Below are 26,702 nucleotides of genomic sequence, written 5' to 3'. Positions count from 1 at the left end.
TCTTGGTTCCTACAACTTCAGTGGGGTTACTCAAGCCACTGTTATTTTGTTAATGTTTCTGGCTATTTTCATGTATTATGAGAATCTCTTTAAGTTCTTGGCTACCCTGTGAACATCTTGCAGATATAGTTATTCTGACCAGCTTTGTTTGACCTTGTTGAATCACACCAAATTCTTTCTGTATGTCTCTGGGCAAGTTGTGCTGTAATCCTCAATTCCTGTATCCAGTCTCTGAAGGCAGAAGTTGTTGTTTATTTTTGTAATTCCACCACCTGGAACAGCCTAAGTTATGCATTGACCAATAGTTAAATATATAGAGTCTTGGGTTCCATCAAATGCCAGCTCCTGGTTCTGTTTAGTTCATTGGCTTTTTTTCATCAATTAATTGTGTGGCTTACTGCATTGGTTAGGCACTTGTTTTCTCTCAACTGCAATGGTACTAGAGGCAGTAAGTTCATGAATCAGGGGACTTGACTTGTGTTACAAGTGTAATTAAAATACATGATTTCTTTACACAAGATGTACCTCAGCTTTGAAGAAAGTAATCTGTACACACAACAAGCTCTATGTGCAACAGAGGCCTCAGCCATCATGTCTCTGTATGCTGCTGTGTGGTTATGAGAGATATGCTCAGGGTTAGGTTAAAAGGAAGATAGCATGTACAATGGAAGATGGAGGCCTAAGAAAGCATCCTGCATATGGCTTGCATTCTCCCAACTCAATTTCTGATTATTCAGCCTCAACATTCTTTTCATTCCAAAATCGTGTGCATATATTTGTGCATTTGAATGTTTTCTCTACTTGCATGTGGGGATAAAACAAAGATTTAAGGAGATGTGATGCACTATTATTAATATTTTGTCTGATGTTAGATTATTTTCCATTTCCCAGACACCCAACAGGCTCTACTACTTACCATATTTTCATATAAAATCTGATCACAGCAGGGAGAGTAGACACCAGCATTACTCAACACTGTTGGTGTTTCCTACCCTGTATAAGAACTGGGTATAGATCCAACCCTGTTTGTCACAGAAAGAAAACTTTAGAATCCTCAATTCTTGCTGTTGATCCAAGGAAGTGTCCTTGGTGGCTGAGTAGTTAAGTTAAAAGTGAAGTTGGACAATCTTGAGAAGTGGTTCCTGAGCCAAGGTCTTTCTTGCTAAACTCCAAGAGACTGTTCTCATCTGTAGAAGCTTTTGCACTGAAAATCAAATTATCAATATGGGGCCAATGACTAGTACCTAGTTATCACTCTCTTGAGCCTGGCTGTCTCACAAGGCTACTATAGTCTTATTAAATGTCACAGTTTTCATAGTCACCATCTGTTCGAGACAAGGAATGGCCATACCCTTTCAGGACTCTAGCACGTTTTCCATTAGGCACTTTATAAAGTCCACATTATATGGGCTCACTTTGGAATTAGCATACAAGGAGAGTAGATTTTATTGCTCTTTAATTATGTTTTTTCCTCCAACATCTTCATTTAGAAGATTCCAGTATGGTCACATGCCACAGCCTTCCAAAATTTCTGTATGCAAAGAAAGAATAAACCATGTTCTAAATCATTTTAAGCCATTGGCAGTTGGTATGTGACTCCTCACATACAACAAACTTCCCATCCTGGTACCTTCACAACATAACAACTTTGTCAAAAATTGGAGAATTTAAATTGACAGAATTAATCTTGAGAATTGCTCACATTATGAAGTGGAAAGAAAGCTCAACTCTTCTTTGAAGGAAAGTTTCTTGAAAGCTATATTGTACATATAGCCCAGGACAGTCACTGATGCTGTAGATTGCCTAGAGGATACATGAACTCAGCTTCTCCATAATTCAGTTTGCCATTCTCACTTGTCCCTGTTTGCTGAGAGTTACTATCCACTCCCTCAGCCAAGTGCCAAGTATTCTAGAGGGCATCTGATCTAGTTTTGTCATTCCCCCATGTGATGATCTACCCATAGTGGGATGGGATCAGGGTGGCTTCTTCTCTCATCAGTTGGGAAATGGTCCTCTTTCACACCTGTGGCAGCCTCTTCTAATGTCTGCTTCAGCGACTCCAGTTGTTTTAATGGAAAGATCCCTCTTCAGCTAGAGAGCATGCTATTTACAGACCAGAAGCTCTGCAGTGGTTTTAGTGGTAGCATTTGGATGCATCACACAGTTCTATATATCATCAAGACACTTATTTCTTCTCCAGCCTCAGGATTTCCTCCTAAAGCTTGGTTCTTCAGGCCTCAGGCTTGAATCTTTTCCAAGTGGATGTTACCCTGACCCCGAGCCTGGCCTTGGTGTTCCACTCTGAGTTTGTGGTACCTGCAACTGCAACACTGGACCTGACACATTTGTTGTATATGGTACTTTTGTCATGTGATCACTCCAAGTGAACTACAAAACCTGTTATATTCTTATGCCTATGATAATGTTGCTCTATGGCATATATGCTCAGTCAATATGTATTCAATGAAGAGAAATTCACATTCGCTTTGGAAGAACGTAATGAAGAGAGAGAAAAAGTTACTCAATAGATTTTATAGTTGGTTTCCCAAATGATACCTGCTGGAATCTCCATGTAAGGTAAAGGCATGGTCACTGGGCTAGTTGGCTAGGTAGCCCTGTGTGATGGAGCCCGAAGTTCCTAAGTGCTTTAATATGGACAGGAAAGAGGAACCTTGAGTGGAAGCTTGTACAATGTCCTTTGGACTGTGGAGTGAGGCAAATTGATTTGCCTCTCTGAGACTCAGATTCTGCTGCCCTTTAACAAAGTGATAATGTATGCAGGAAGTGGTATGTGAGACCATCTACCACACTGATGCAACACTGTTTGATTTCCTAGATGACAATACATGGCAGTCACCAATCCTGGCATTTCATCTTGGTCAAGGCTTTTCAGTGTTTTTATCCAGAACTCAGGTCACTGTGGGTGGTATAATTGACTAGTCCATCTTAGTGTCTACTTTGAAAACTAACCACACAACATAAAAACAACTTAGCCTTCCTCCCTCCTTCCCTCTCTCCTCCCCTCCCCTCTTCCTCCTCCCCGTTTTACTCTCCCTCCTTCCCTCTTCTCTTTCTCTGTCCCTCCCTCTTCCTTCCCCACCCACACTAATTTCTATCAGTTGTACTGTTCCATATTCACTTCCTGATTTCTCATCCATTTCTCCTATTGTATCTTTAAAGATATTTTATTTAATATTAATACTAAGCTGTAATATTTTCAGATGCAATTAAGCCACCATCGCCTCCAATTCTTCTCCGATCTTCCCCCTTTTGTTGTCACTTCTTTTTGCATCTTATGTTACAGAAAGTACTCCAGAAAAATGGGTCAATCTGTCTCCAAGGTAGTTGTGATTTTTATGGCTGGTTGTTGCTATCATTGTTCTTTGTTTATTGTTGGTGTTGTTTCAGGTTAAAGGATCTTGAGATAGTTTTGAATTATATTTATAATCAGCATTGTTACCATGACATGTCATTTCACAGCTGTCCTCCTTGCGAAGGGCTTGCATGCCCTCCACCCCCATTTATTACTCTTCCTGGACTTCTAAGGCTTTCTGATTATAAGCTGTGCTTATGGAGGTCTTGTTTTTGTAGACAAACTTCTTGGTCAATGAATGGATCTTAGCAACACAACATAATAACCACTGACAGGAAAACTCAACTCCATTTCCATCTCTGTCTTCACTCCTTTGAATCTTCAGCTTCTTTTTTTTAATTAGGTATTTTCTTCATTTACATTTCAAGTCCCCCATACTCTCCCACCTACTCCCCTACCCACCCACTCCCACTTCTTGGCCCTGGCGTTCCCCTGTACTGAGGCATATAAAGTTTGCACGACCAATGGGCCTCTCTTTCCACTGATGGCCGACTAGGCCATCTTCTGATACATATGCAGCTAGAGACACGAGCTCCAGGGGGTACTGGTTAGTTCATATTGTTGTTCCACCTATAGGGTTGCAGATCCCTTTAGCTCCTTGGGTACTTTCTCTAACTCCTCCATTGGGGGCACTGTGATCCATCCAATAACTGACTGTGAGCATCCACTTCTGTGTTTGCTAGGCCCCAGCATAGTCTTACAAGAGAGAGCTATATCAGGGTCCTTTCAGCAAAATCTTGCTAGTGTACGCAATGATGTCAGCTTTTGGAGGCTGATTATGGGATGGATCCCCGGATATGGCAGTCTCTAGATGGTCCATCCTTTCGTCTCAGCTCCAAACTTTGTCTCTGTAACTCCTTCCATGGGTGTTTTGTTCCCAATTCTAAGAAGGGGCAAAGTGTCCACACTTTGGTCTTCGTTCTTCTTGAGTTTCATGTGTTTCACAAATTGTATCTTATTTCCCCATGTGAGTAACTTACTGAATGCAGTTCAGGCTTCTCTAGCAGCCTAGCAGCCTATCAGATGTCCCTGGAAGTTCCAGGACAGAAAAGGCCAACAAAATCAAGCAGTTGGCAAAGAGTCATAGCACTAAAATCGGGAGAACCACCTGGGGAGTCATGTGTAAAGTGCCTGTCTATGGGCATCTTCACAATTCAAGCAGCCTGATCTTCGGAAGATCCATTTAGTGGGAGAAAATCACCTTCATGTTGGCACTTACCTGAGCTGTAACCAATAATGAGACCTGTAGGGTGCCTCTGCTGGGAAACAGATTGCTGTTGCCAGGCTCCCTGCACAGCAGAAGAGACACCATTGGAGAATTGCTGATGTGACCTTGTCTCTCCTTGTGAGAAGGTGGCATTTTCCATTAAAGAAACAGAACTTATGAAAACTAGTCAGTAAACAGATTATGCTTTTTTTGTCCTGATGTGCCAAGCTGACTTCCAACAATATTTCATTATATTCACCCTCCCTACATAATGCCATGCAAAATACAAATGGGATTTAGTTCTCTGGAATTCAGGTCTTGATAGACAGCAGCTCTTTACAAGCCATGTATTCTGATCACTCCTCTACCAAGGGATCCTCAGCCCCCCACCTCAGCACAGTTGACCTTGCTAACTGTACCTTAACTCTGAGCAAGAAAGTACTTTGCATTGCTAATTGCCCTTTAATTCTTTGATAAACATATGGTTCAGCAAGAAACCTTTGTCCCATTTCTGTGGCTAATTGCATAGTGATCTTAAATTTGTGCTCCTGTCTTGCATTTAGTGAGTGGGGGTAGAAAAGTCAGTGCCTTCTCTGGGCTGTCATAATTTAAAGAAATTTCCTAAGTGCGTGATCATAAATACCTTTTCAATATCTCTCTGGAAAATTAAAACAACCTAGAAAGGGGGGGGGTAGAAGAAGGGAGGGAAAGGGAAGGGGAGAAGGAGGGGGAAAGGGAGGGAAGAAAGGAGGAGGAGAAGAAGAGAAGAAGGAAGGGAGGGGGGAGGAAGGGGAGAGTTGTACCAGTCAGTAGAATCTACAATATCATTTTAGCTAGATTCCAATTCCCTAGTGATATTTCTAATACAATCTTTAGGTGTTTTACTTACAAGATTGGCTTTTTATTCTTTTCTAAATAATTGTAGCTGCCCCAGCACAGGGCATTTTTTCCCTATGATTGAGTGCTGTTTTTATTGTGCACCTGTAATTCAATGAAGCAAAAAGACAAAGGCTTGTTCACAGAGAGAAGGCAGGCTGGACCGAGTCAAAGATGAAAAATGAATGCTTTTATTAACTTTTGCTTTATGCTGGGTTGAAGGGTTTTGCCTGTTTCTGGGGTTGCCAGAGCAGCATTCAGCGTATCTCAAGGTCAACAAAAAATAATTTCTGTGTGTTATGATAAAGCTCTGTATATTGTTTTTTACTTGGAAGAAAACTTAGAAGAATGCTTTTAGAAATAAAGTTGATAATTCCATCTTAAAATAAATAACTTTGTCTCCTCAGGCCATATGAGGACTAAGGAATTCTTCATCTCTTTTCTTTACTAGTGGGAATGAAATATCAGAAAAATCAGCCTCTAATATTAGAGTATATCAGAGTATAGACCATTAGGGTTATTGAGATAAAATTATTTTAATCATATTGGCATGACAATTTGTCAAGCTAGAAATTGATTTTAGCAAGAAGTATGTGAACATCTCAATTATCAGCCTGCTTGCTGGAAGTATTGGGAAGAGGCAAAAAGGCACATCAGGCAAAAAGATGAATTTAGTTCTGCGCTGTAATCACAGAGGAATTGCTTTTCATTTTTTTTTAAAAGGAGACTCATTTACACTACACTATATTGAGGCTTTATTGATGTGCTTGCTAGATTTTGCATTTCCTAAAGACAGACCACTTAGTCATATAGATTGCTCTTCTTTGAAGAGAGATATGTTCAGATGAAAGGTAGGTAGTACATGGTGAGAACTGGTATCTTTCACCTATGGCTATGGTATAGCAGCATAACAAATCACCCCAATCTCACTAGCTCACTGTGTAGTGATATCATATATATATAAATGGTAAGATGGTAGAAGATTATCTGGGGCCCGGATCAGTTGATGTTGCCAGAGTTAGGCCTTTGAGGCTGTCTCAAAGTACCCCCGATGTTTAATTAGTTTGGCTTAAGAAGGCTTGACTAAGATTATTAATTAGCCTAGAGCAGTGTCCATGTGTACAGCCATCACTGCCATTGATGGATTTTCTGCTGGGATTCTAAATTTTCTAGGTTTGCAGTCTAGCTCTACCCAACCAATAGTGTCCAGTTAGAAAAGGGGCCCAGTCTCAGAGCATTGCTTTTGCCATGAGCAACAGACACCTGACTTGTAAGATTAGGTCCTCGTTGAATGCCAAATGTGGAAATGTTTGCCAACATCTAAAACAACAAATCTGTGTGGCTAAGAAAGATCAAAATCTGTCTCTGGTTATATTCTCAGACTGTTTAGAAAAGAATCAGGTGATATATTTATATTTTTGGTTTTTTAAGGGCAGTGTGACCATCAGTTTATCAAATGATGTATTTTGTATATGCAGCTTGTCCATACATATAGATACTTTAAAGGATAGCTTTATCAGAGTTTCCTCTGTTTGGAGGAGGGCTGGGCTTGAACAGAGAACCTTGTGCATCTACAGATAATGCTCCACACTAAGCTTAACCTATAGTTTTCTTTTCTTTTGTCTTTCAGGTATAGTTGTGGTCATAGCCACCATTCAAGAAAAATATATAGCATATGTTACATTTTTAGTTATAGTTGAACACAGCCTTCTTATTTGGAAAGCAGGTGTTAACTTCTGTTGGACAGGGTGGTGTTCCTAGGGCTGGTCATCCCTCTTATGGGGATAGCCTGAAAAGCCTAGGTGACACCAGAAGCTTCCAGGAGCTCTTGGCTCTGGTTTACACTATGGTAGAAGAGAAGGGATGCCTTTTTCAGGAAGAAAGAGGACTTCACCTATTTCGTTCACGCTATCTCCAATATGCAAGCATCAGCCTGATATGGTGATGGTGCAGGCTAAATGTTTGCTTTCAGATGGCCAAAGGCTTGCCTTGCTTTCTCCGCCCACCTGGAATATTTATGTTTTCTGAATTCACATATTTTTAAGACTCTCATTTTATAGAATTCAGTCAATCATTTTCCCTAATAGATGTAAAAACTCAAATAAGAAGTACAATTATCTGGGAAAGATCCAGTCAAGAAACAACAGAACTTAATCTCATTTCAGACAAATTTTATGCCTATTGCGAATGTCTATATGCATTGTCTCTCCTTGCAGATGCTTTAATTGACAGAAAGGTGCCTTGCATCCACAATGGTTCTATGTAGATTTACAAATATTCTGTTAGATTCCTGTGTACTAGACTTCTGCTGCTTGAAGTCATTGCTAACTAAAGTTCCATTTTAAAGTGTTTTAACAGCACTTATACTTGAAACATAGGAAAGAAGAAAAGTAATCAAAACAAAGCTATGTTTCAGCACTAAAGCCATCTATTGAATACTATTGTTACACACACACACACACACACACACACAGAGAGAGAGAGAGAGAGAGAGAGAGAGAGAGAGAGAGAGAGAGAGAGAGAGAGAGAAACTTTCAAATGGTTTCAAATTAACACTTGAATTGCTTTCACTGTTCTGAGCCCACTATCAACATTTGCAGTGAGCCAACTGTTGGAATTTTAATTGAACATATTTTTCTTTTATACCAAGTTGAGGCTAGGTAGCCTCTGGGTAATTTTCAGACCAGGTTTATCTCCCTGCCTAAAATGAGCACTACCTCCAGGTAAAGTTAGATGATGAATTACCAAGTAAATTTAATTTATGTATGAGGGCTGCTGGGGAGAAAATGGACCAACATGTGAATCTGCCTTAAAAGCAGCAAGTGCTTTATTCATCTCCATTTGTTGAGAAAAATTCTCCCCAAGCTAGGGCCTGTCTGACAGCTGTTAGACAGGGGAAGGTCCTTGGTAGCAAAAGAGATGGTCAATCAGCCCCCTGGAGGAGTGGGAGCTATTATGAGATCGTATTGCTGGCAAATTGGTTAAAATAAGATCCTTTAAAATAGAATGCTTAATGTCAGAGTTTTATTCTATATTCATTACTATAAAGATATCTGAAATTTCTTTGCCTCAATATTCAGATATCTATGTGTGTGGGGTTTTTTTTACCCCCCTGGGACTCACAAGAAGGTGATTTTTGAAAATCTTTGTGAGGCATTCTAAGTTTTAGTTCACATCTACGTGGCAGTGTTTTTATATTCATGGACTTGCTTACTTCTTTGGTCAAGTAATTGGACATTATGATGTTATTTAACCACTTTAGGAAAATTGGGAGGAAGGATGAGTAAGATGAGAACTTCCCAATGTCTTTGCATGGAAGGGCACAGAAAGGTAAAAATTTATGGGACTCTGAACTGATGTTGCCCTATCTTTTGGTTGAAGCTGAACAGTAAAGTATGTTCTATACATGGATACTAAGTATCCAGGGATTTCCTGAGGGAAGATATCTGATCAAACCCTGCTTGTAGACAGTAAGTGAAAAATTGAGGTCATGTTGTAAGTCTTCTGTGTGCATTGTAGGACCCTGTTGGAGAGCCTATCCATCTATTTTGACAACCAGGGTATTCTCCAGGGCTTTCTTCTGTCATGGCCCTCATTTAACATTGTGATGTGGGAAGGAGATGTACTTTCTAATGGGGAGAAGGGTGATGTGCTATTGCTTGTCTGCCTGGAGTCTTACAGCCTCTTCTGATATTGCTTCAGGGACCTCTGATATTGCTTCAGGGACCACAATAGAGGATAACCTGAAAACTGGGAACCATTTATGTTGGAGGAAGTTTTATAGACAAATGCCTTTACCATTTGGGCATGTTTCCATTGTTTCTTCTGTGATCAATATGTATAGGATTTTGACTACAAGGAGTTCATTATAAATATGAGGGGCATGCAGATGTGAATGTCTATCTTTAAATCCACATATGCATATACATTGATACATAAACCTCCCCTAAGGGAATAATGAACAAAAAAACTTTTAGAGTACAACATGGTGCTTCTGGAGAAACGTGGGTTAACACATTCTCTGTGTAATACAGTAAACATTTTTAGAGTTATATGTGTTCTGTGTATATGGCTTCATGTGATTTTTCCCCTCTGAATTAAAAATAGTGCAAAGATGGTGAAAGGTATTTGTGATCTGAGTGCAGTGGGATTACTGATTGCTTAAACTTATAAATGAAATTACAGTATGGCTCCCATGCAATAGTAAATTCCTGGTCACCTGGTCCCTTGCTCTCAGCTGCTAGGTTGTCAGAATGCTCTTTTTATGGTGTGTTTCTGCTCTTTTGCTTTTATTGCCTGCAATTCACATAAATTCAGGCTTTTGACCAGGACTGCCATTACCATGGCTTTTATTTTTCATCGCTCTGGACATTGTGAGCAAAGGAGATGTAAAACAAAATGAAATACCAACATTGGAAGGAACATATAAACAGTCCTCATGGAAACAGAAGACTGAGAAATTGAATGAGCCATTTACAAAGGAAGCAATACAAATCACCAAAAAGCACCCGAAACCACCCCATCTTATTGGCAATTAAAACAGTAACAGGATAATAGTTTTGATTTGTCAAGTTAGTGGAGGTGGTAACAGTGATGGCTGCCCTTATTGAAAAGAATCCAGTACCTAGAAAGACTCCCATATTTAGTTACTGAATATGGCATAGATTAGATGTCCCTGAAGGGCAATTAAGCTTACATCTTAGACATGTTAATGCTCATTGCTTCAGCAGCATTGCTCCTAGAAATTTGCCATAGGTAGTGTATCGATTTGTGTCGATAAACATTTTGAGGATCTAATGAAACTAATGAATCCCCTCTTGGAAAAATTCAAGTGTGTGATGCAACCAAACCTGCCTTTAATTTCTCACATTGCTTAGTGACTGACAAACTCCAGCAAAATGGTAATTCTTCATAATGCACATATCACCTTTCCTTGTTCCTACCACCCAAGTATTCTTCCTGTGGCAATTGTAAGTGATCCATAAAGCCACTGCTCTGGGTAACTCCGTATTTCATAGATCCCATGAGAAAAATTGTGTCCTGATATGTTGTATTGCAGCATATTTTTATTTATTTACTTTAAAAAGTTGAGGCAGGTAGCTGTGCAGAACTGTCTATGTAGTAGATGACTTTGGCCTCCTACTCTTCCTACGACTCCCTCCTGAAAAGACTGGGATTGTAAGCTAGGCACGTATAGCTACAAACTAATACACCTCATCTGAATAGAAAAAGAAAAATGGCGGCCAAGATCTCCTCTACCGTCGGGATGAGTCTTGTTGGTGCCTTTAACTCAAAGATCATCATTTTTTCTTTTCCTTTATATTTTTTAAAGCTTAAGCAATGTGATTGTGGTAACTAGTTTTCTTGTTTTTTTGTGACAGACTACCTGATGGAACAATTCAGTGGAAGAAAGATGTATTTTGTTTCGCTGTTTCTGCCCTTCATATCAGGAAGGGCAGAGTGCTGGGGTTGGGGGCAGCTTGGTTTATGGGGCCAGGAGAATTTTGTGATGGCTGTTTGTCAGGCAACAGATGGGGAGCAGAGACAGCTAGGCATGAACTTAGGAGTATATTTCAGACTTCTACTTCACAGTCTCCATGGCCTTCAAAGGAGTGCTACAACCTCTGGAACTAATACTCAAAAGATGAACCTATGGGGGGACATTGCAGCTCCACAGCCTAGCATACTCACCTCCCCCATTTCTGTTTTCTGTGCTTTTCTTTGATAAAGTTTGGGTGACTGACAGGCAGGTAGTGCATCTTTGCAGCATCTGTTCCTGTATCATTTGGAATCAGATTGTCCCCTGTAAATGTATCTCTCCATTTGTAATTACTGAGTAACTCTTGGAGAAGTAGTTTTGTGACCATCTATCATCTCATTAAATAGCCATTCCTAGCTTTAACACCTATTGATGTTTTTTGGTAACTGAAAGGTGTACTAAGCTGAGGCTGCTTTGTAAATTTCATCACTTTTATTACCTTTGTTAGGTATCATGAGAGGTTCACTTTCTTTTCCATATCTTTGTTCATTTATATAGATGGACTCTGATTCTCATTGTGTGTACTTGTCACCACTATCATTAATATCAATATCCAGACAGCCTTTATTAAGTCAACAAGATGGTCTCCATCTGTCCATCAGACCTGCTATTATTATTCTATTTTTTCTACTCTCTGGCACAGTTATGAAATGGTCTGAGATTTTTAACGGTCAGGCTTGGAACCAGTTTTCTCCAGTAAAACTGGTTACTGTGAACACGCCACTGTTCACAGGGTACTGGACACAGATAAGAACATGTGCACATGTATGAATGCAATCATGTGTACAAAGTCTACCTTTGTGTTGGTACCAGTATCTATACATTGGAAGCCATGGATTTGTTTTAATTACTTCAATTCCCCAGGAAAGTCACAGGGGTTCGGTGTAGCCTTTTGCCTCTCTACATTGGCTTCTCACAGTGAGAACCTAGCCCTTCACATTTGCTCTTTTAGCTTTCAGCTTTAGCAAGCACACAGTAGGCCCAGGACTGCACATCTGCACCACTTTGCAAGGCAGCACGCAGCAAGTAAAATTCCACATTGCCTTGTAGTTTCTCTTGCTCAAGGACAGAGTGTTGGGATATCTGAAGGCGACATCATTTGAGGGTTTTGTCTTCTTCACTCTGGTTGTATACTTCCTTTGCAATACAGAGAGACTGCCTCAGTATTTTGTTTTATCCCACTTTGAACTATTTCTCCCCATTCCTCTTGCCTGTATTAATCTGTCTCCCTGATTCTAGAAACCACAAGTGCGTGGAATGATGTTTTAAAAACTCATTTCCCCAAGCGTGTGCTCTGTTCTCATGTAACTGTGATATTTAAATTCTATTATTAGCCACCCACTGTTGGAAAGCAGTCCATGTTCTTTCTGGGTTTCCTTTTTCCCAACTGAGCAAAGTCATACAACTATGTGCCCTTACTTCATCTTCTTGCATATACAAAGCAGTAAGCTTTTGGTTTGCTTTGATTTGCATTAAAATATAGCATATAAGCTATTCCCTGTGAATAAATTATTTTTATTGTACACTATAGTACATCTAATATAGTTTTGTAATAGCATTTATATGGATGTCCTGTAATTTATCAAACTGCTTTGTTTTGTATGAGCATGTAGGCTTTTATGCATTTTATAATCATAAGTGATAATGCAATGGATAAAGTTGTGGTGCATGTTTATATGGATGTAATATCTATAGTAAATTCCTAGATGTGGCACTGCAGATGCAGAAGGAAGAAATACACATGAACAATTCCATTCTAAAGTGTCATACCAGCTTGCAATCCAGTCATCAAAAAAACGAGACCGTGGGTGCCAGTATTTAGCATGAGAATACATAGCAACAGACCAAACCTCAACAGTAATTACACCCTCCAAATAAAAGAAAAGATGATTTTTGAAAGATTAAAATCAGGAAGATGAGAGAAAATGGTAAGACCAAACCAAATGTGCTTTTTACAATATTTCTTTTTCTTTTTTAAAAAAATTAGATATTTTATTTATTAATCCATCTTTTGTGATACCCTGTGAGACATGGTATAAGAGTTGTGTTGTAGCTGCATCCATAAAGGTTGGGATCCTCACAGTTCCTTATTCTCTGTATTTGACCAACTGTGGATTTCATTAATAGTTTCTATCTGTTGCAGAAGGAAGCTTCTTTGAGAAGTAATGGGGCCTCTATTTATCTGTGGGTATAAAGATAAGCATTTAGGAATTATATTGCTTTAAGAAAGTGACAATAGTAAGCTCTCCTTTCAGCAACAGACCTTGCTTTGAAAAAAAGAAAAAGAATAAAAGATTAAAGTAAAACAAAGCAAAAACAAATTCCAGTGAAAATTTGTGTCAAGGTTTTCATTTGAACTTGTCTTTACTGCTCTGTAGGACATGGGGATTCAGGATTACCCTCTCCTGTTTTATGTGTACCTCCATAGAACACCTACAGAGAGCTGTGACCTTGTAGCCACTTGCTTTGTGTATCTATCCCTTCTTGCACAATATTGTACTCTTGTCAGTCTTTACAAACATCTAGTGCCATCTGGGGTCTAATTCTGATGAACTGTGCACCAAGGAAAATAAACTGAAAAATACTCCAAGGACTGACATTAGGGACATTTTTCACCTACCATAGTCCCTGTCCCCTGAAAACATTCCTCAGAGTGAGTTTTTAAGCAGTCTGCTTGACATTTTTAATTAATCATTCCATTTGTTTACATCTCAAATGATATCCCATTTCCCAGTTACACTTTCACAAGCTCCCATCTCACAACCTCCCTCTCCTCCCTTTCTTTTGCCTCTAAGAGGGTGCTCCCCCATCCACCCATCCTCTCCTGCCCCACCCAACCAACATCCTCCTACTCTGGGGCATCAAACCTCCTAAGGCCCAAGGGCCTCCCCTCCCATTGATGTCAGACAGCGCCATTCTTTGCTACATATGTATCTGAAGCCATGGATCCCCCCATATACACTACTTGGTTGGTGGTCTAGTCCCTGGGAGCACTGGGTGATCCAGCCAGCTGATGTTCTTCCTATGGGGTTGCAGTCCCTCTCAGCTCCTCCAGTCCTTCCTCCAGTTCCCCAACCAGGGTCCCTGAGCTCAGTCTGGTGGTTGGCTCCAAGCATCCACATCTGCATTGGTCAGTTGCTGGCTGAACCTCCCAAGGAGCAGCCATACCAGGCTCCCATCAGCAAGTGACTCTTGGCAATGGCAACAATGTTGAGTTTGGTGTCTGCAGAGAGAATGGATCCCCAGGTGGGGCAGTCCTCATATGGCCCTTCCTTCAGTCTCTGCTCCCTGTTCTTCCTTTGGACAGGAACATTTCTGGGTTAAAATCTTTGAGATGGGTATGTGGCCCCATTGACTAAGCATTAAGGCAATGTTCTCATGTGACCATTTGGGGGTCTACAGCAGATTCATGAATTTGGTCCCACCCTCAGTATACCTCGATATTGAGAAAACAAGGGTGAATTAACAGACTAGTCATGAAATTAATTGTTTCTGTGCTAATGGATGGCTTAGTTCTGGGTCTCACCATCCTGAGGTTAGCTCTCCAGATGGGATCTGATGAGGGAATGTGGGCTTCTGTGTGGTATCATTTTTATTAAGTGCCTTTGTCTTCAGGGGCATACTTCAATGCCCTTTAGATAAATGGCTTCTGCCTTTGATAATGACAGTGACAATATTTCCAAGCTTCACATATCCAAGATCCAAATGAAAGGACAAAATTGTACATTGGAATTGCTTGGTAAGTGAAAGATAGGGTGTAAAAATCTTCTTTCTGCTTTAGCGAAACAAGTTAATATAGTATGGATAAAAGAAGCAAATTTACAAAAAAAAAAAAAAAAGAAGCAAATTTACTTAAACATCACTTAAACCTGTAATTGTGAGATATATACTGTAGTTCACAGCAGAAATTTTATAAACACATATACATATTTTGTGTGTATATATATACATATATAATATGTATTATATATACACATATACATGCTATATATACACACGTCATATATATACACACAGATGTTTTATATATATATATATACACATGTTCACATGTTATCTATCTATCTATCTATATCTATCTATCTATCTATCTATCTATCTATCTATCTATCTATATACACACACACATAGACACACACACACAGACACACACACACATATGTGTGTGTGTGTCTGTGTGTGTGTGTCTGTGTGTATGGTTTCATTGAAGTTAAAAATAGAACTTAATTAATTATTCCTGGATATTAAGTCTTATTTAATTTACTTTACAAAAACAATATATTTCTCAGCAAAGTTCAATGTGTTTGTAGGTTTTATCAATAGAACCCATAAAAATGTTGATGCATTCAAATATTCTTCATACCTGTGGCCATAGTAAAAAATTACTGAAATATATAAGGGCTTGAGCATAAATATGCTATAGAGAATATGCATTTGATAAAATTGTATTGTTTGATTCTTAGCATTGTTGTTACATTATAGGCAGTACCCTGACTGAGTAGCAGATTCCTTAGGGAATAGCATTGCAGGAAATGGTACCAGACCTACCTTCCTTATGAATATGATTTTGTTTCACTCAGACATCATTGACTTAGATTCTAGTCACAATAAAAAAAAATACCTACACAGCAACCTGGTGCTTAACTAAACTACTGTGTGTGTGTGTGTGTGTGTGTGTGTGTGTGTGTGTCTGTGTGTGTGGTTTCATTGAAGTTAAAAATAGAACTTAATTAATTATTCCTGAATATTAAGTCTTATTTAATTTACTTAAAAAAAAACAATATATTTCTCAGCAAAGTTCAATGTGTTTGTAGGTAGTACTGTAGTGCAGTCAAGTTCATACAGACCTTCCACTGTTATAATACCTAGGGTATGACTCCTAGAAACCAGATCATGGATTGATGTGGTAAATAACATGGATACTCATCTGCAACTTGGGAGACATAGACCCAAGTGCTACTTTTGTTCTCTGGTGTACCTGGAACAGCTGTTGAGTTCTCATTGAAAAATGGGTGATTTGGTTTAGACCAGTGGTTTCCACTCTGGCCAATGATAGGTACACATTTTCTATCATATATGCTATGCCTGAAATTATTTCCTCCCCCCTCAAACCTCCACATGTGAGTGCAATTTATTATTTGATAAATTATATATAGATATGCCACAGGAAAGATGCTGTCAGCAAACACTTTTAAAAGCTTTTTTTTTTTGAACATTAAAAATAGTTCGTAGATCAATCACTTCCTTTCACCACTTTTCTGAGTTATTCTGGGATCCAGGAAGACTGAATGGAGACTTCTCAACCTCTTGGAGACTGATACCTAAACCAGGCAAGGTCTATTGGGAACCTTCTGGCAGGCTGACCTCTGTCTGAAGGGCTCATCAATGGGAGTACAGATAGGTTGTAGAAGGTGGTGGCAAGGGTCATGGATCTTACTATCCAAACTTAAGTCCTGGCTGCCAGCTAGCTTGGACAAATTGTTTTATCTCCCAGTAGTCTCTTGGTCTATAGAAACAGCATAATAATATACCTTACATGTGGGGTCATAATGAAGGGTCATGAGCTGTATAAACATTTCACCTAGAACCTTGGAGAAAGGAAGCCCTGGGTAACTCACCATCTATGGTCTAATTGCTGATGGTGTTTTTGAGTCTTGGCATTCAGGAATTAGTTTCAGTCACTTCCTCTCTGCCTTCATTCACCATTCTTCTAGAATCTTCCATGCTTATTATTTTATAAATAAAACGTATGTAGTTTTCATTATGAACATAATTATCTTTTAATACTGCCTTTGGAGATTAAAGCATGTGATACACGTTCGTAAGTAGCAGATCTTTTGGAAGTTTAGGATGTAAAATGTTTGGCATGACTACTCCGGTCCTCACTGTGTCCAGTGGAATTTTGCTCCTCTTTGATCAGCAAGAAGAGAGGAGACTCAAGCTGGGGTCATAAATAATCCCCATGGTTTCTCATTCTCAGTTCTCTGAAGAATGGGGTAGAAATCAATGAGAGGAAAGGAGTTTCACTGCAACTTTTGACCCAGAGTTAACAGTGGCTGTTCTTTTTCTCATCTCCTGTCTTGAGGCAATGAGGCTATCCAGCTACCTTTACCTATCTTCTGCTCCTACTGTGCAATTTTGTATCAGCCAGAGAAAGTCAGCCTCCTGCAGAGCGTGAAAGAAGAACAAGCTCTTTTATATCCCAAAAGAAGCTTCTAGAGAGCTTTTGTTCTCAATGGACCATCTTCTTTTCTTTTTTCTTTTCTTTTCTTTTCTTTTCTTTTCTTTTCTTTTCTTTTCTTTTCTTTTCTTTTCTCTTCTCTTCTCTTCTCTTCTCTTCTCTTCTCTTCTCTTCTCTTCTCTTCTCTTCTCTTCTCTTCTCTTCTCTTCTCTTCTCTTCTCTTCTCCTCTCCTCTCCTCTCCTCTCCTCTCCTCTCCTCTCCTCTCCTCTCCTCTCCTCTCCTCTCCTCTCCTCTCCTCTCCTCTCCTCTCCTCTCCTCTCCTCTCCTCTCCTCTCCTCTCCTCTCCTCTCTCTTTTTTTGAACTCCATAAGTACAATTGGACTGATGTCCAGCTTATACAGCTGAACTCCTGATCTTTGGAAGGCTGTAAAACCCCTTGGTTGCCAGTATGTGTGAGCTCTAATACAATCATCCATCCACCTTGTGTCCTTGTCAAGAGTCCAGGTCATCACCATTCTCATTTTGTGCTGTCTAGAGAGAAGGGGAGCAGGTTATAAGCAGGGTGAAATGTGGACTGTCCTCCAGGAAGAGAAGTGACATTGGAGGAAATGAGGACTGACCTCAGGAACCATGGCTTACTTAGCCACAGCTGAACAGGAATTCATGAATGGAGCGCTGGTGGGCAGGTTGGACAGCTCATACTTGAGAAGGAGGGGTTCCAAGGACAAAGGCATTGTGGACCTGCTGCAGGTCCCTCACACATGAAGCCTGGGTACTGTCATATGCTGCAAACATCCTCAGATAGTTGGGTATAAAGCTCACTGACATTCACTGCAGATACTGTTTGGCGTGTCAGTTTATGCAGGTAAATAACACACGAGGGCAAGCTTTCCTTTCTCTGTTATTTGTTTATTGCTCTTAGAATGATTTGTTCACACACTCTCACTTTGTTTTTTTCCTTCATGCCCGTGTCTCTGACCACAGAATAGATGCTGATTTTGACATACTGAGGCTAATTATTACTCCACCTAAAGGCTGCTCTTCTCATCTTATAAGTCAATTTATTATCCCTGGAAAGTAAAGAACTAATAAAAGCAAGGAAGCAAGAAAGAGAAATATATGTTCCAGTTTTGGCAGATTTAAGGACCCATTTTGAAATTTGGATATTTTATTAGCTCAGTGGCCCCAGAAGGATGTACCTCTAATGGATGGGACTTGGAACAAATTCATCAAGGAAACATTCACTTCTTTCCTGCATTCCCTCTCTCTCTCATCATGTGCATCTTACTCTGTTTCACAGCTGTGTTGTTGTTGGGACACACTCATTGGGCTTGGTGTTCCCAGTGCCTTAGAGCAGAGAAGATGGCAGGCCTCCCATGGAGAGTATCTAGGCCAGAGATGGTTCTCTCTGTAAAGATGCAGATGTCTACATGTGCAGTGCACAGTGTCACTGAGTTTTGGGCACTTCGAGAAAATGAATTTACTTTTTAATTCTTTAAACTTACAGATTCTAACTACATATCTTCACAGGGTTCAGGGGGAGCCCTTGTACATGTCTACATTGTACAGCTATGAGAGGTTTATTACTCTTCTAGATATTTAACATTTATCATGATGAGAATATTCAAAGTTCCCTCTTTTAGCTATTTTGGGTTATCTGACACAGTACAGTTGACTGCAATCTCTCTATATATAGTAGTGTAGAACACTATTTGATTTATTCTCTCTGGCTCTCACTTTGGGCATGTTCACTATGCTTTCCACTCTTCTATTCTCCAAATCTCTGCTGCTGATTATCCCCCTGTCTATTTCTGGTAGCTTGGCCCTTTTAGAGTCCCTATTCTTGTCATTTGTGAGAGTTGCAAAACAGGAATAACATCTTTATCTTAAAACATCTTGGCATATATGAATCTGGAAAAGAATTCATTTACAAAAGTGCTAGACAATTGGATCTCAATCATTTTGAAAGACTAATTTCATCTAAGATGCCTGTGACCAGGACAGAGATAATGAAAACTTGGAGGGACACCAGCAAATGGGGATATCTCTCATCTAGTATAAAAAACGCTCAACAGAAATTCAGACTCTGCTATGCTCTGTGCCTCACATATCACTAAGAGTTGCTGAGACCTCAAAAGTTTTACGGAAGTATGTTCTTAGTGCTACTCTCTGAATGACTCCGGATCTATCTCCTGTCTAGATCTAAGTTCTGCACTTTGGACAGAGTTAGTAATGATAATATCCCACCCCGAAGTAGGTATGATGGCACACCTTCAGTCCCAATAATGAGGAGGTGGAGTAAAATTCATCTCTGTGACTTGAAGGCCAGATAGGTTTACTTAGCAAGTTCCATGCCCTCTGGAGCTTCATAGTGAGTCCTTGTTTTGAAAAATCCCATCCTAACCCACAGAGTTGTCAGTGAATCTGATGTATGTAATGCTTTTACCATCATATGTGATATAAAAATCCTTTAGAACTTTCCCGTGCCCTTGGAGTTTGATTTTGCTATGGACATAGCAATTGATGAACATAGGTAAATGGTGTCTTGAGACATTTAGCACATGCTACTTAGTGGCTCTTTTTCTGTCACTGGTGAAAGTAGACACTAGCTTAGCTGAACAGATTTAATCTATATATCATGTTTTACCCCAATGCTTTAAAATTCCCTTCATAAATATCTATGCATTATTAAGTAGCATTTATTATTGTTTCATTAAGACCATTGAGTTTTGAATTTCTGTCCCATTCTTCCCCAAACATACTTCCAAAATAAAACTATTTTCCTTAAAAATCTTTACCTTATAGTAAAGATAGTAAACATTCATAAGGAAAGTTACACTTTTTCCTTGGATGGCTATCAGAATTTTATTACTACTAGGTAATGGCTTTTGATTTGGATGAGTTAACTACAGCTTTTAATGAATGGTTTTTGGGTTTTTTTAAAGTACCTTTTAATTATCTTGCAGTGGAATTCTCTATATAACTTTTAGAAAGAAGTGTGTGTGTGTGTGTGTGTGTGTGTGTGTGTGTGTGTATGAGAGAAAGCTGAAAGTATATCAAAAGAATTCCCCTTCCACCAGACTACCTTTCTCTCACATATAAACTTGATTATTTCTAGTTTCAGAGAGTAGAACGAATGTACTTTGTATTTTCCCTTGAGGTACCCAAATTAGTTGTTTCCTTGTGTGTGTGTGTGTGTGTGTGTGTGTGTGTGTTTGTATGTTCATACATAGAATACATAGAATACATACAACAGGATGCTCCAGCACCCTCACCTCCACTGAGCCACTTAATTCTTATAGGATTCTAAAAACAGACGCTCAGCATCCCCCAAGCAAGAGCAGCCAATCATTGTGCCTCAAGCTTCCATCTCCCACCAATCTAGTTTGTGTCTCTGTGACTGTGACTGTTTTAATGTGATACATTACAGTCTTCATCTATTTTGTGACTGACTTATTATGTTGAACATTAACAGTCTCAGATTTTATCCATGTGGTAGCATATGCAAGAGTTTCCTCCCCTTGGCACTAAATAATATTTCACAGCATATGCATATTCACTTGGATGATGCTGAGCATTGGGTTCTTTCCATACTTTAACTGTTAGGCACAATGGGTCCTTTGATCTTGAACATGTAAATTATCTCATTAAGACCCAGCAATTTGCTCTTTTGAGAAGGACAAATGAGTCATGTGAATCAAAATCTGTTTTGACTTTTTGATGAACTACTGTAGTGTTTGTATAGGTCCAAAGAACCCACGATTAGAGGCCAGTCCTCAGGTTGGTGCTGGGGGACAGAACAGTACTTTGGAGGAGGTGGGAATTAGTAGAGACATGAGATGCTTTTTAGTGAGTTCCTTTATAGTTCTTGAGAAAACACTGTAAAAGTTCAAGCTAAGCTGTCCCCACCCTCTCCTTTCTCTCTGCTCCTGCTCAGCATCCAACCTCTTCTTTCTATTGATATTCTTCTAAGATGTGTCTATTTAGTTTCCCTTGCTAGAAGTTGACCAACATTCCCCAGTACTTTGCCCCACTTTTGGACTTTAAATTCCCAAATTTTGGGCTAAACCAACCTCCTTTATAAATATGTATGCTGGTCCAAACATCCTGTTTCCTTTTTGTTGTGATAAAATTGACTAAAAGCAACTTAGGGGAGGAGAGGATTTATTTGCATCACACTTCCAGGTCACAGTGCATCAATGAGGGGCATCAAGGCAGGAGCTCAAGCAGCAGCTCGAAGAGGATTGCTACATGGTTCCTTCTCAGGCTCATGTTTAGCTAGCCTTCTTCTATAGACTTGGGACCACCCACCCAGGGAAAGACTGCCCAAGGTGAGCCTCTACATCAATTACCAATTAAGATACCCCCCGACACACACACACACACATACAAACATGCTTATGGACCAGTCTAATTTTGGCAATAAAGACCTCTCTCTCAGGTGACTTAGGATGTGTGAAGTAGATAAAAACTCTTTTACTGTCTGATGAATAACTAGCCAAAATATTATTTCTATATGAATTTTAAATCTTCCAATGTGGTATTGTTTTTCAACTTGCTAATACCTATAATCATCATTTATTGTTTGGTAGCAGTCATAGTCATGTGTTTTAAGTATTAATAGTGTTTTCTTGCAGTTCTGAAAATGTTTCTCAAATAATCAGTGTCTGAGTTAGGTTTCAATTGCTGTAATAGAAGACCATGACCAATAGCAACTTGAGGACAAAAGGGTTTATTTGACTTACATAGCCCAGTTCACAGTCCATTGATGGACACCAACACGGGAACTCAAGACAGGAACCTGGAGACAGGAACCAAAGCAACAACCACGGAGGAATGCTACTTGCTAGCTCATTCCTCATGCCTTGTTCAGTTTGCTTTCTTATTGCCTCAGGACAAGTTGCCCAAGAGTGGGAGTGCCCACAGTGTTCTGCCATCTTTCATATAATTTATCAAAGAAGAAAATGGCCATAAGCTTACCTACAGGTCGATGTAATGGGAACATTTCCTTAAAAGAAGTTCCTTCTTTGATGACTCTAGCTTATGTCAAGTTGATGAAACCCAACACGGTTATCAATGTTGAACATCTTTTCACATGGAGTGGCCATGTGACCATCTTCTGCAGACAAAAATCTAGGAACGGACCATGCCTTAGCTTTTTCATTGCCAGGATTGAAGATTTGCATTACCAGAGCCAGAATAATTACACTTCTAAAGGGAAGCTCTTGTCTCAGAGAGAACCAGTGCACAAAAGTTGCACTAAAACCTCACTTTCATGTTCTAAAGCTTGTGTATGCAGTGCTGTAGTCCCATTAATCATAACCATTGACTTGGAGCCATTGTGACTAAATTTCATTCATCTATTTTCACCTTGTTCCTCACATTCATAGTGTTTAGATATCTGTGTCTAAATTTCAACCAAACTCTATACAATTTTGAATTGTTAATTGGCCCCTTAGGTTTCCTGTAGTTCGTTAATGGTAGCACTGCTGTAGCAACAGTCTTACCCATTCCAATGAGAAAAACAATAATGTATACCTCCTGGCAGACTAGGAACAAGGGCACATGTGTAGTGGTCAGAGGACAACTAGTGGAGGTCAGATCTCTCCTCCCAATGTGTGGGTTCAGGGATCAAACTAGAGTTTTCAGACTTGGTAGCAAGTGTATTGGCCATTTGAATCCTTTTGCCTTTCTATAAGCATTTTTTAAAAGTCAGTATCTGAATCCTTTAGAATTATTTTTCCCTAGTTTTAATAGTGCCTATCTAGATATTTGATAACCTTGCATTCTAGTCTTATCTAATCTCTCAGATATAATCACATAACCAAATGCCCATCATTTCAAAAACTGTTTATGTTGAAAAACATAGGCATTGTGGCATTTAAAAAAAAATGTCTCAGCGGAAGGAAGGAAGGGGGGAATCACGCTTCAGGCTGTACTTTAGACAGAATACTTTTTGTGTCTTTGGTATTAGCTGGAAGCAAGCAGCACAAAGGAAGTCAAGAAGGGAAGGATTTGGGGGGGAAAGGATCCAGCCAAGAGATAAGCTTAATAAAGGCTTTGTTTTGCAGACTCCTGGTTTCCTGCTCTCCTTGAGTGCTTGCATTTCTGATTGATTGAAAGTAAACTTCTAGTGACCTAGGATTTGAAAGAAATACCAAATTAACAAAAGACCATCATCAGCTACTTTCAAAGGCAGGGTTTGCAAGAGGGAAGATGTGCTTGAAGGATTAGATTTTCTAAATATCCAACTCTATTTATAGTATGTAAACATTTGTCCTGGGAAAAACTTGGAAGAAAGAAAGGAAAGAAATTCTGCTTGCAAGGGTCAAGGAGTAAGTGTACCCCTTTGGTGTCTGTCAAGTTGCTCTGCCTATCAGAGTAAGCTCAGTGCACCATACTGACCTCTCGCTCTGTTTCCTGTCGCCCACCTGCAGGTCACCTATCTGGGAAAAGTCTCTACCACAGGCATGCAGTTTTTGTCTGGCTGCACCGAGAAGCCAGTCATTGAGCTCTGGAAGAAACACACACTGGCTCGAGAAGACGTTTTTCCGGCCAACGCCCTCCTAGAGATCCGGCCATTCCAAGTGTGGCTTCATCACCTTGACCACAAGGGTGAGGCAACAGTGCACATGGATACCTTCCAGGTGGCTCGCATTGCCTACTGCACAGCTGACCACAATGTGAGCCCCAACATCTTCGCCTGGGTGTACAGAGAGATCAATGATGACCTCTCTTACCAGATGGACTGCCATGCAGTGCAATGTGAGAGCAAGCTGGAGGCCAAGAAGCTGGCACATGCCATGATGGAGGCATTCAAGAAGACTTTCCACAGTATGAAGAGTGATGGGAGGATCCATAGGAGCAGCTCATCTGAAGAGGCTTCCCAGGAATTGGAATCTGATGATGGCTGAAGGAACTTAAGATGTTCCAGCGAAGGCAGCATTTGGGCAAGGAGTTTCAGAAGCTAGACATGTCTGCAATGATTCAAATTTGGTACGAAAGGACTGCCAACCTCTTGGCTGATCATGCTTTTTAATTCAGAAGAGTGATTCTAAATCTAAAGAATCATATTATTAATTATGTGACATTGAAACCTGCTGCTGCCGTGATCTTGAGGAGAGTGCAGATAGGGAGGAAGGTTCCAGACTCTCCTCTAACTTTTTTTTTTCCTCTTCTATTCCAACACTTCCTGCTGGGAGATCTCCACGCCTATTTTCAACATTCTCAGGCAAATACTCCATGGCTGTAGTTTGATAGACTGTTCCAATCTGCCTTATGAAATCCAACAAGAATGTTAGTGGCATCTCTGTGATCCCTAGGCAGGCAGGAGACATGGGGAGGTGCTGTTGGTATGGAGGCTGCAGGATGGAAGGGACATGTCCAGGTGACTGACTGGTTGCTCCTCCCCCTTGGCATGTTTGCAGATCCTCTCCTCAGTCCGTGAATCAGCACAGCTTGGATTGAGCTTTACAACTAACAGCGCGCTAGATGGCAGTTAATTCACAGTTAAAGATAATGCTTTTTATTTACACGAGTATATCAAGTAGTACCCTTCTATTGTATTCACTTCCTCTATTTTCTTAGAATTCTTGCAACTAATGATTGTTCCCCTCCTTCTCCCACCACCAAGTTCTTTGTCCTTCCAACCTCCTGGAAAGGGATGAAGGTTCAACATACTGCAGGACTCCAAAAGGGAAGAAAATAACAAATTAAGTAAATAAACGATCAGGAAACCAACCAGGAATCTCAGACATCAGAAACCCTGGTAAAGAAGTGAATGAGTCGCCAAAGTCTATAGAGGCTTCCCTTTAGCAAGCCCTGAGATATAGTGACTTCCTTGGTTATGAGTCTTGTTGAATGACTCCTTTTGGAAAGTTTAAACTCTGACATGGCATTGCCCTGGAAGTCTGGCCCCATCATTTAACAAGGAACTCAAGTAGGAAATGAGTGGCATCAAGTCAGTTTGCCTAGAAATCCCATGTCTTTCTGGAAACCTAAAGGGAAACATGATCTTGTTGTCCTGAAAATGATATTTTAGAGTCTGAGTGACCCCTTTGACTATCAGTTCTGAAGAGCAATTCTCACTGGTAACTTGACATCTCTCAATTTCAGGATCTTTGCCTCTCATTAAGTCATGGGAAATATACACATTTAAGGTGAATAGACACATTAAGGTGGCAAAGGATCTACTTTTTCAAGTAATATTGCTCCTTTAAAAGGTGTGTTTTCATTTCTGGTGATGTCAGGGGCAACGGGGTATCTTAGAAGCCTTAAGTGAGAGCTAATATAATCCAGACAGCAATGGTGTTAGTATTTTTGGTCTGTGTACCCACGTGCCCATGTATATGTTTGTGTGTGTGTGTGAGAGAGTGTGTGTGTATGTGTGTGTATGTAAGTCCCCTGTGTGGGTCCAGTTTCAAGGCATGTACAATAAGCATGGAGTCGTATTGATGAGGACTTACCTCCTGAAGATATGCTTGTTGCTTTATGATATATGTAAACTATTCTTTAGAAAAATGCATTCACTCTTTAATAAAAGTATGTTTGTGTTAATAAAGCCAGGACGTTTCACACTTTATATGAACTTCCCGTTTTTTAAGAAATGGAAATTTGACATGTAAAATAAATCAAACTTGGTAAATGGGGCAATTTTATTTATTTTTTTAATTGATCAAGCATAGGGCATTCCTTGTGTTTAGAAATCTTTTTCAATTTGTTTTTCATAGCTGGATGCCCCTTAACTATGAAAATAATGTTACTAATGGTGTTGATCTTCATGTTTAATGTGATGGACTTATTTCAGAGAAGAATATTTCCAAACATTTTGCAAATAATTTCCATTTAACTTCCCTACCCCAAGCCTATGTACAGGAATTGTCCATCCTGTTTCTGAAAGGTAAACGTGCGACAATACCTTTGAAGAGTGGATAAAATTGTCTCCCCTGGGCTGTGATCTCTCAGAATGGGCACATTAATAAAGCAAAGAAGCTGGCTGTGGAGCAATGTCCTTCACGGAATCAGTAATGAACAAAAAAGACTTTGAAGGAGAAAGGATGGGTGCCTGCCGCACAGATGCATTCAGGTGTGGATTATTACCAAAGTCTGATTGAAATGGCACTTCTCTCCATCTGATGTTCCCCCAATTTCAGTTTCATACTCTTGTCCTTGAATTTCACTAGAACAAGAGAGGAGAAAGGAGGGTAGAGGGAGATAGGAGGGAAGGGAAGGGGAGAAAGGAAAGAGGAAGTAAAGAGGGGAGAATGAAAGAGATGGAAAGGAAGAGGCAGAGAACCTGGCCAGTACAGCTCAAAGCAGTGACGTCTCCCTCCCTCAGTAACTGGGCATCAGAACCCCTGTGCATACACTGTTATTTATTATAAAAGGGTTTTGCTGGAATTCTGTTTTGAGTATGAAGTGTGACATGAGATGTAACTGGTTTGGATAATATCCACACAGCGTTCTACTTGGGAAGATGGGTAAGTAATTGAAGATAAACACAGAATGGTATCTTTGAATTAACTA

General features: G+C 39.8%; 1 protein-coding gene across 3 annotated transcripts in view; it reads left to right on the top strand.

Annotated features, from left to right (window-relative positions):
* Pid1 (phosphotyrosine interaction domain containing 1) overlaps nt 1–25,758 on the top strand; it is a 298,268-nt gene extending 272,510 nt beyond the window's left edge. For all 3 annotated transcript variants that reach the window (XM_029477050.2, XM_021159725.3, XM_029476816.2), the window contains exon 3: nt 23,615–25,758. In XM_029477050.2, coding sequence (XP_029332910.1) covers nt 23,615–24,091 — 477 coding nt within the window. In that variant the 3' untranslated portion in view covers nt 24,092–25,758. The remainder of the gene's footprint in view (nt 1–23,614) is intronic.
* The last annotated feature ends 944 nt before the right edge of the window (nt 25,759–26,702 follow it).

This window comes from Mus caroli, unplaced genomic scaffold (assembly GCF_978045245.1).
Source record: "Mus caroli unplaced genomic scaffold, Mus_caroli_1 scaffold_1, whole genome shotgun sequence".
Taxonomy (NCBI): Eukaryota; Metazoa; Chordata; class Mammalia; order Rodentia; family Muridae; genus Mus; species Mus caroli.
Note: the sequence above shows the minus strand (reverse complement) of the source record. Positions and strands in the feature narration are given on the sequence as shown.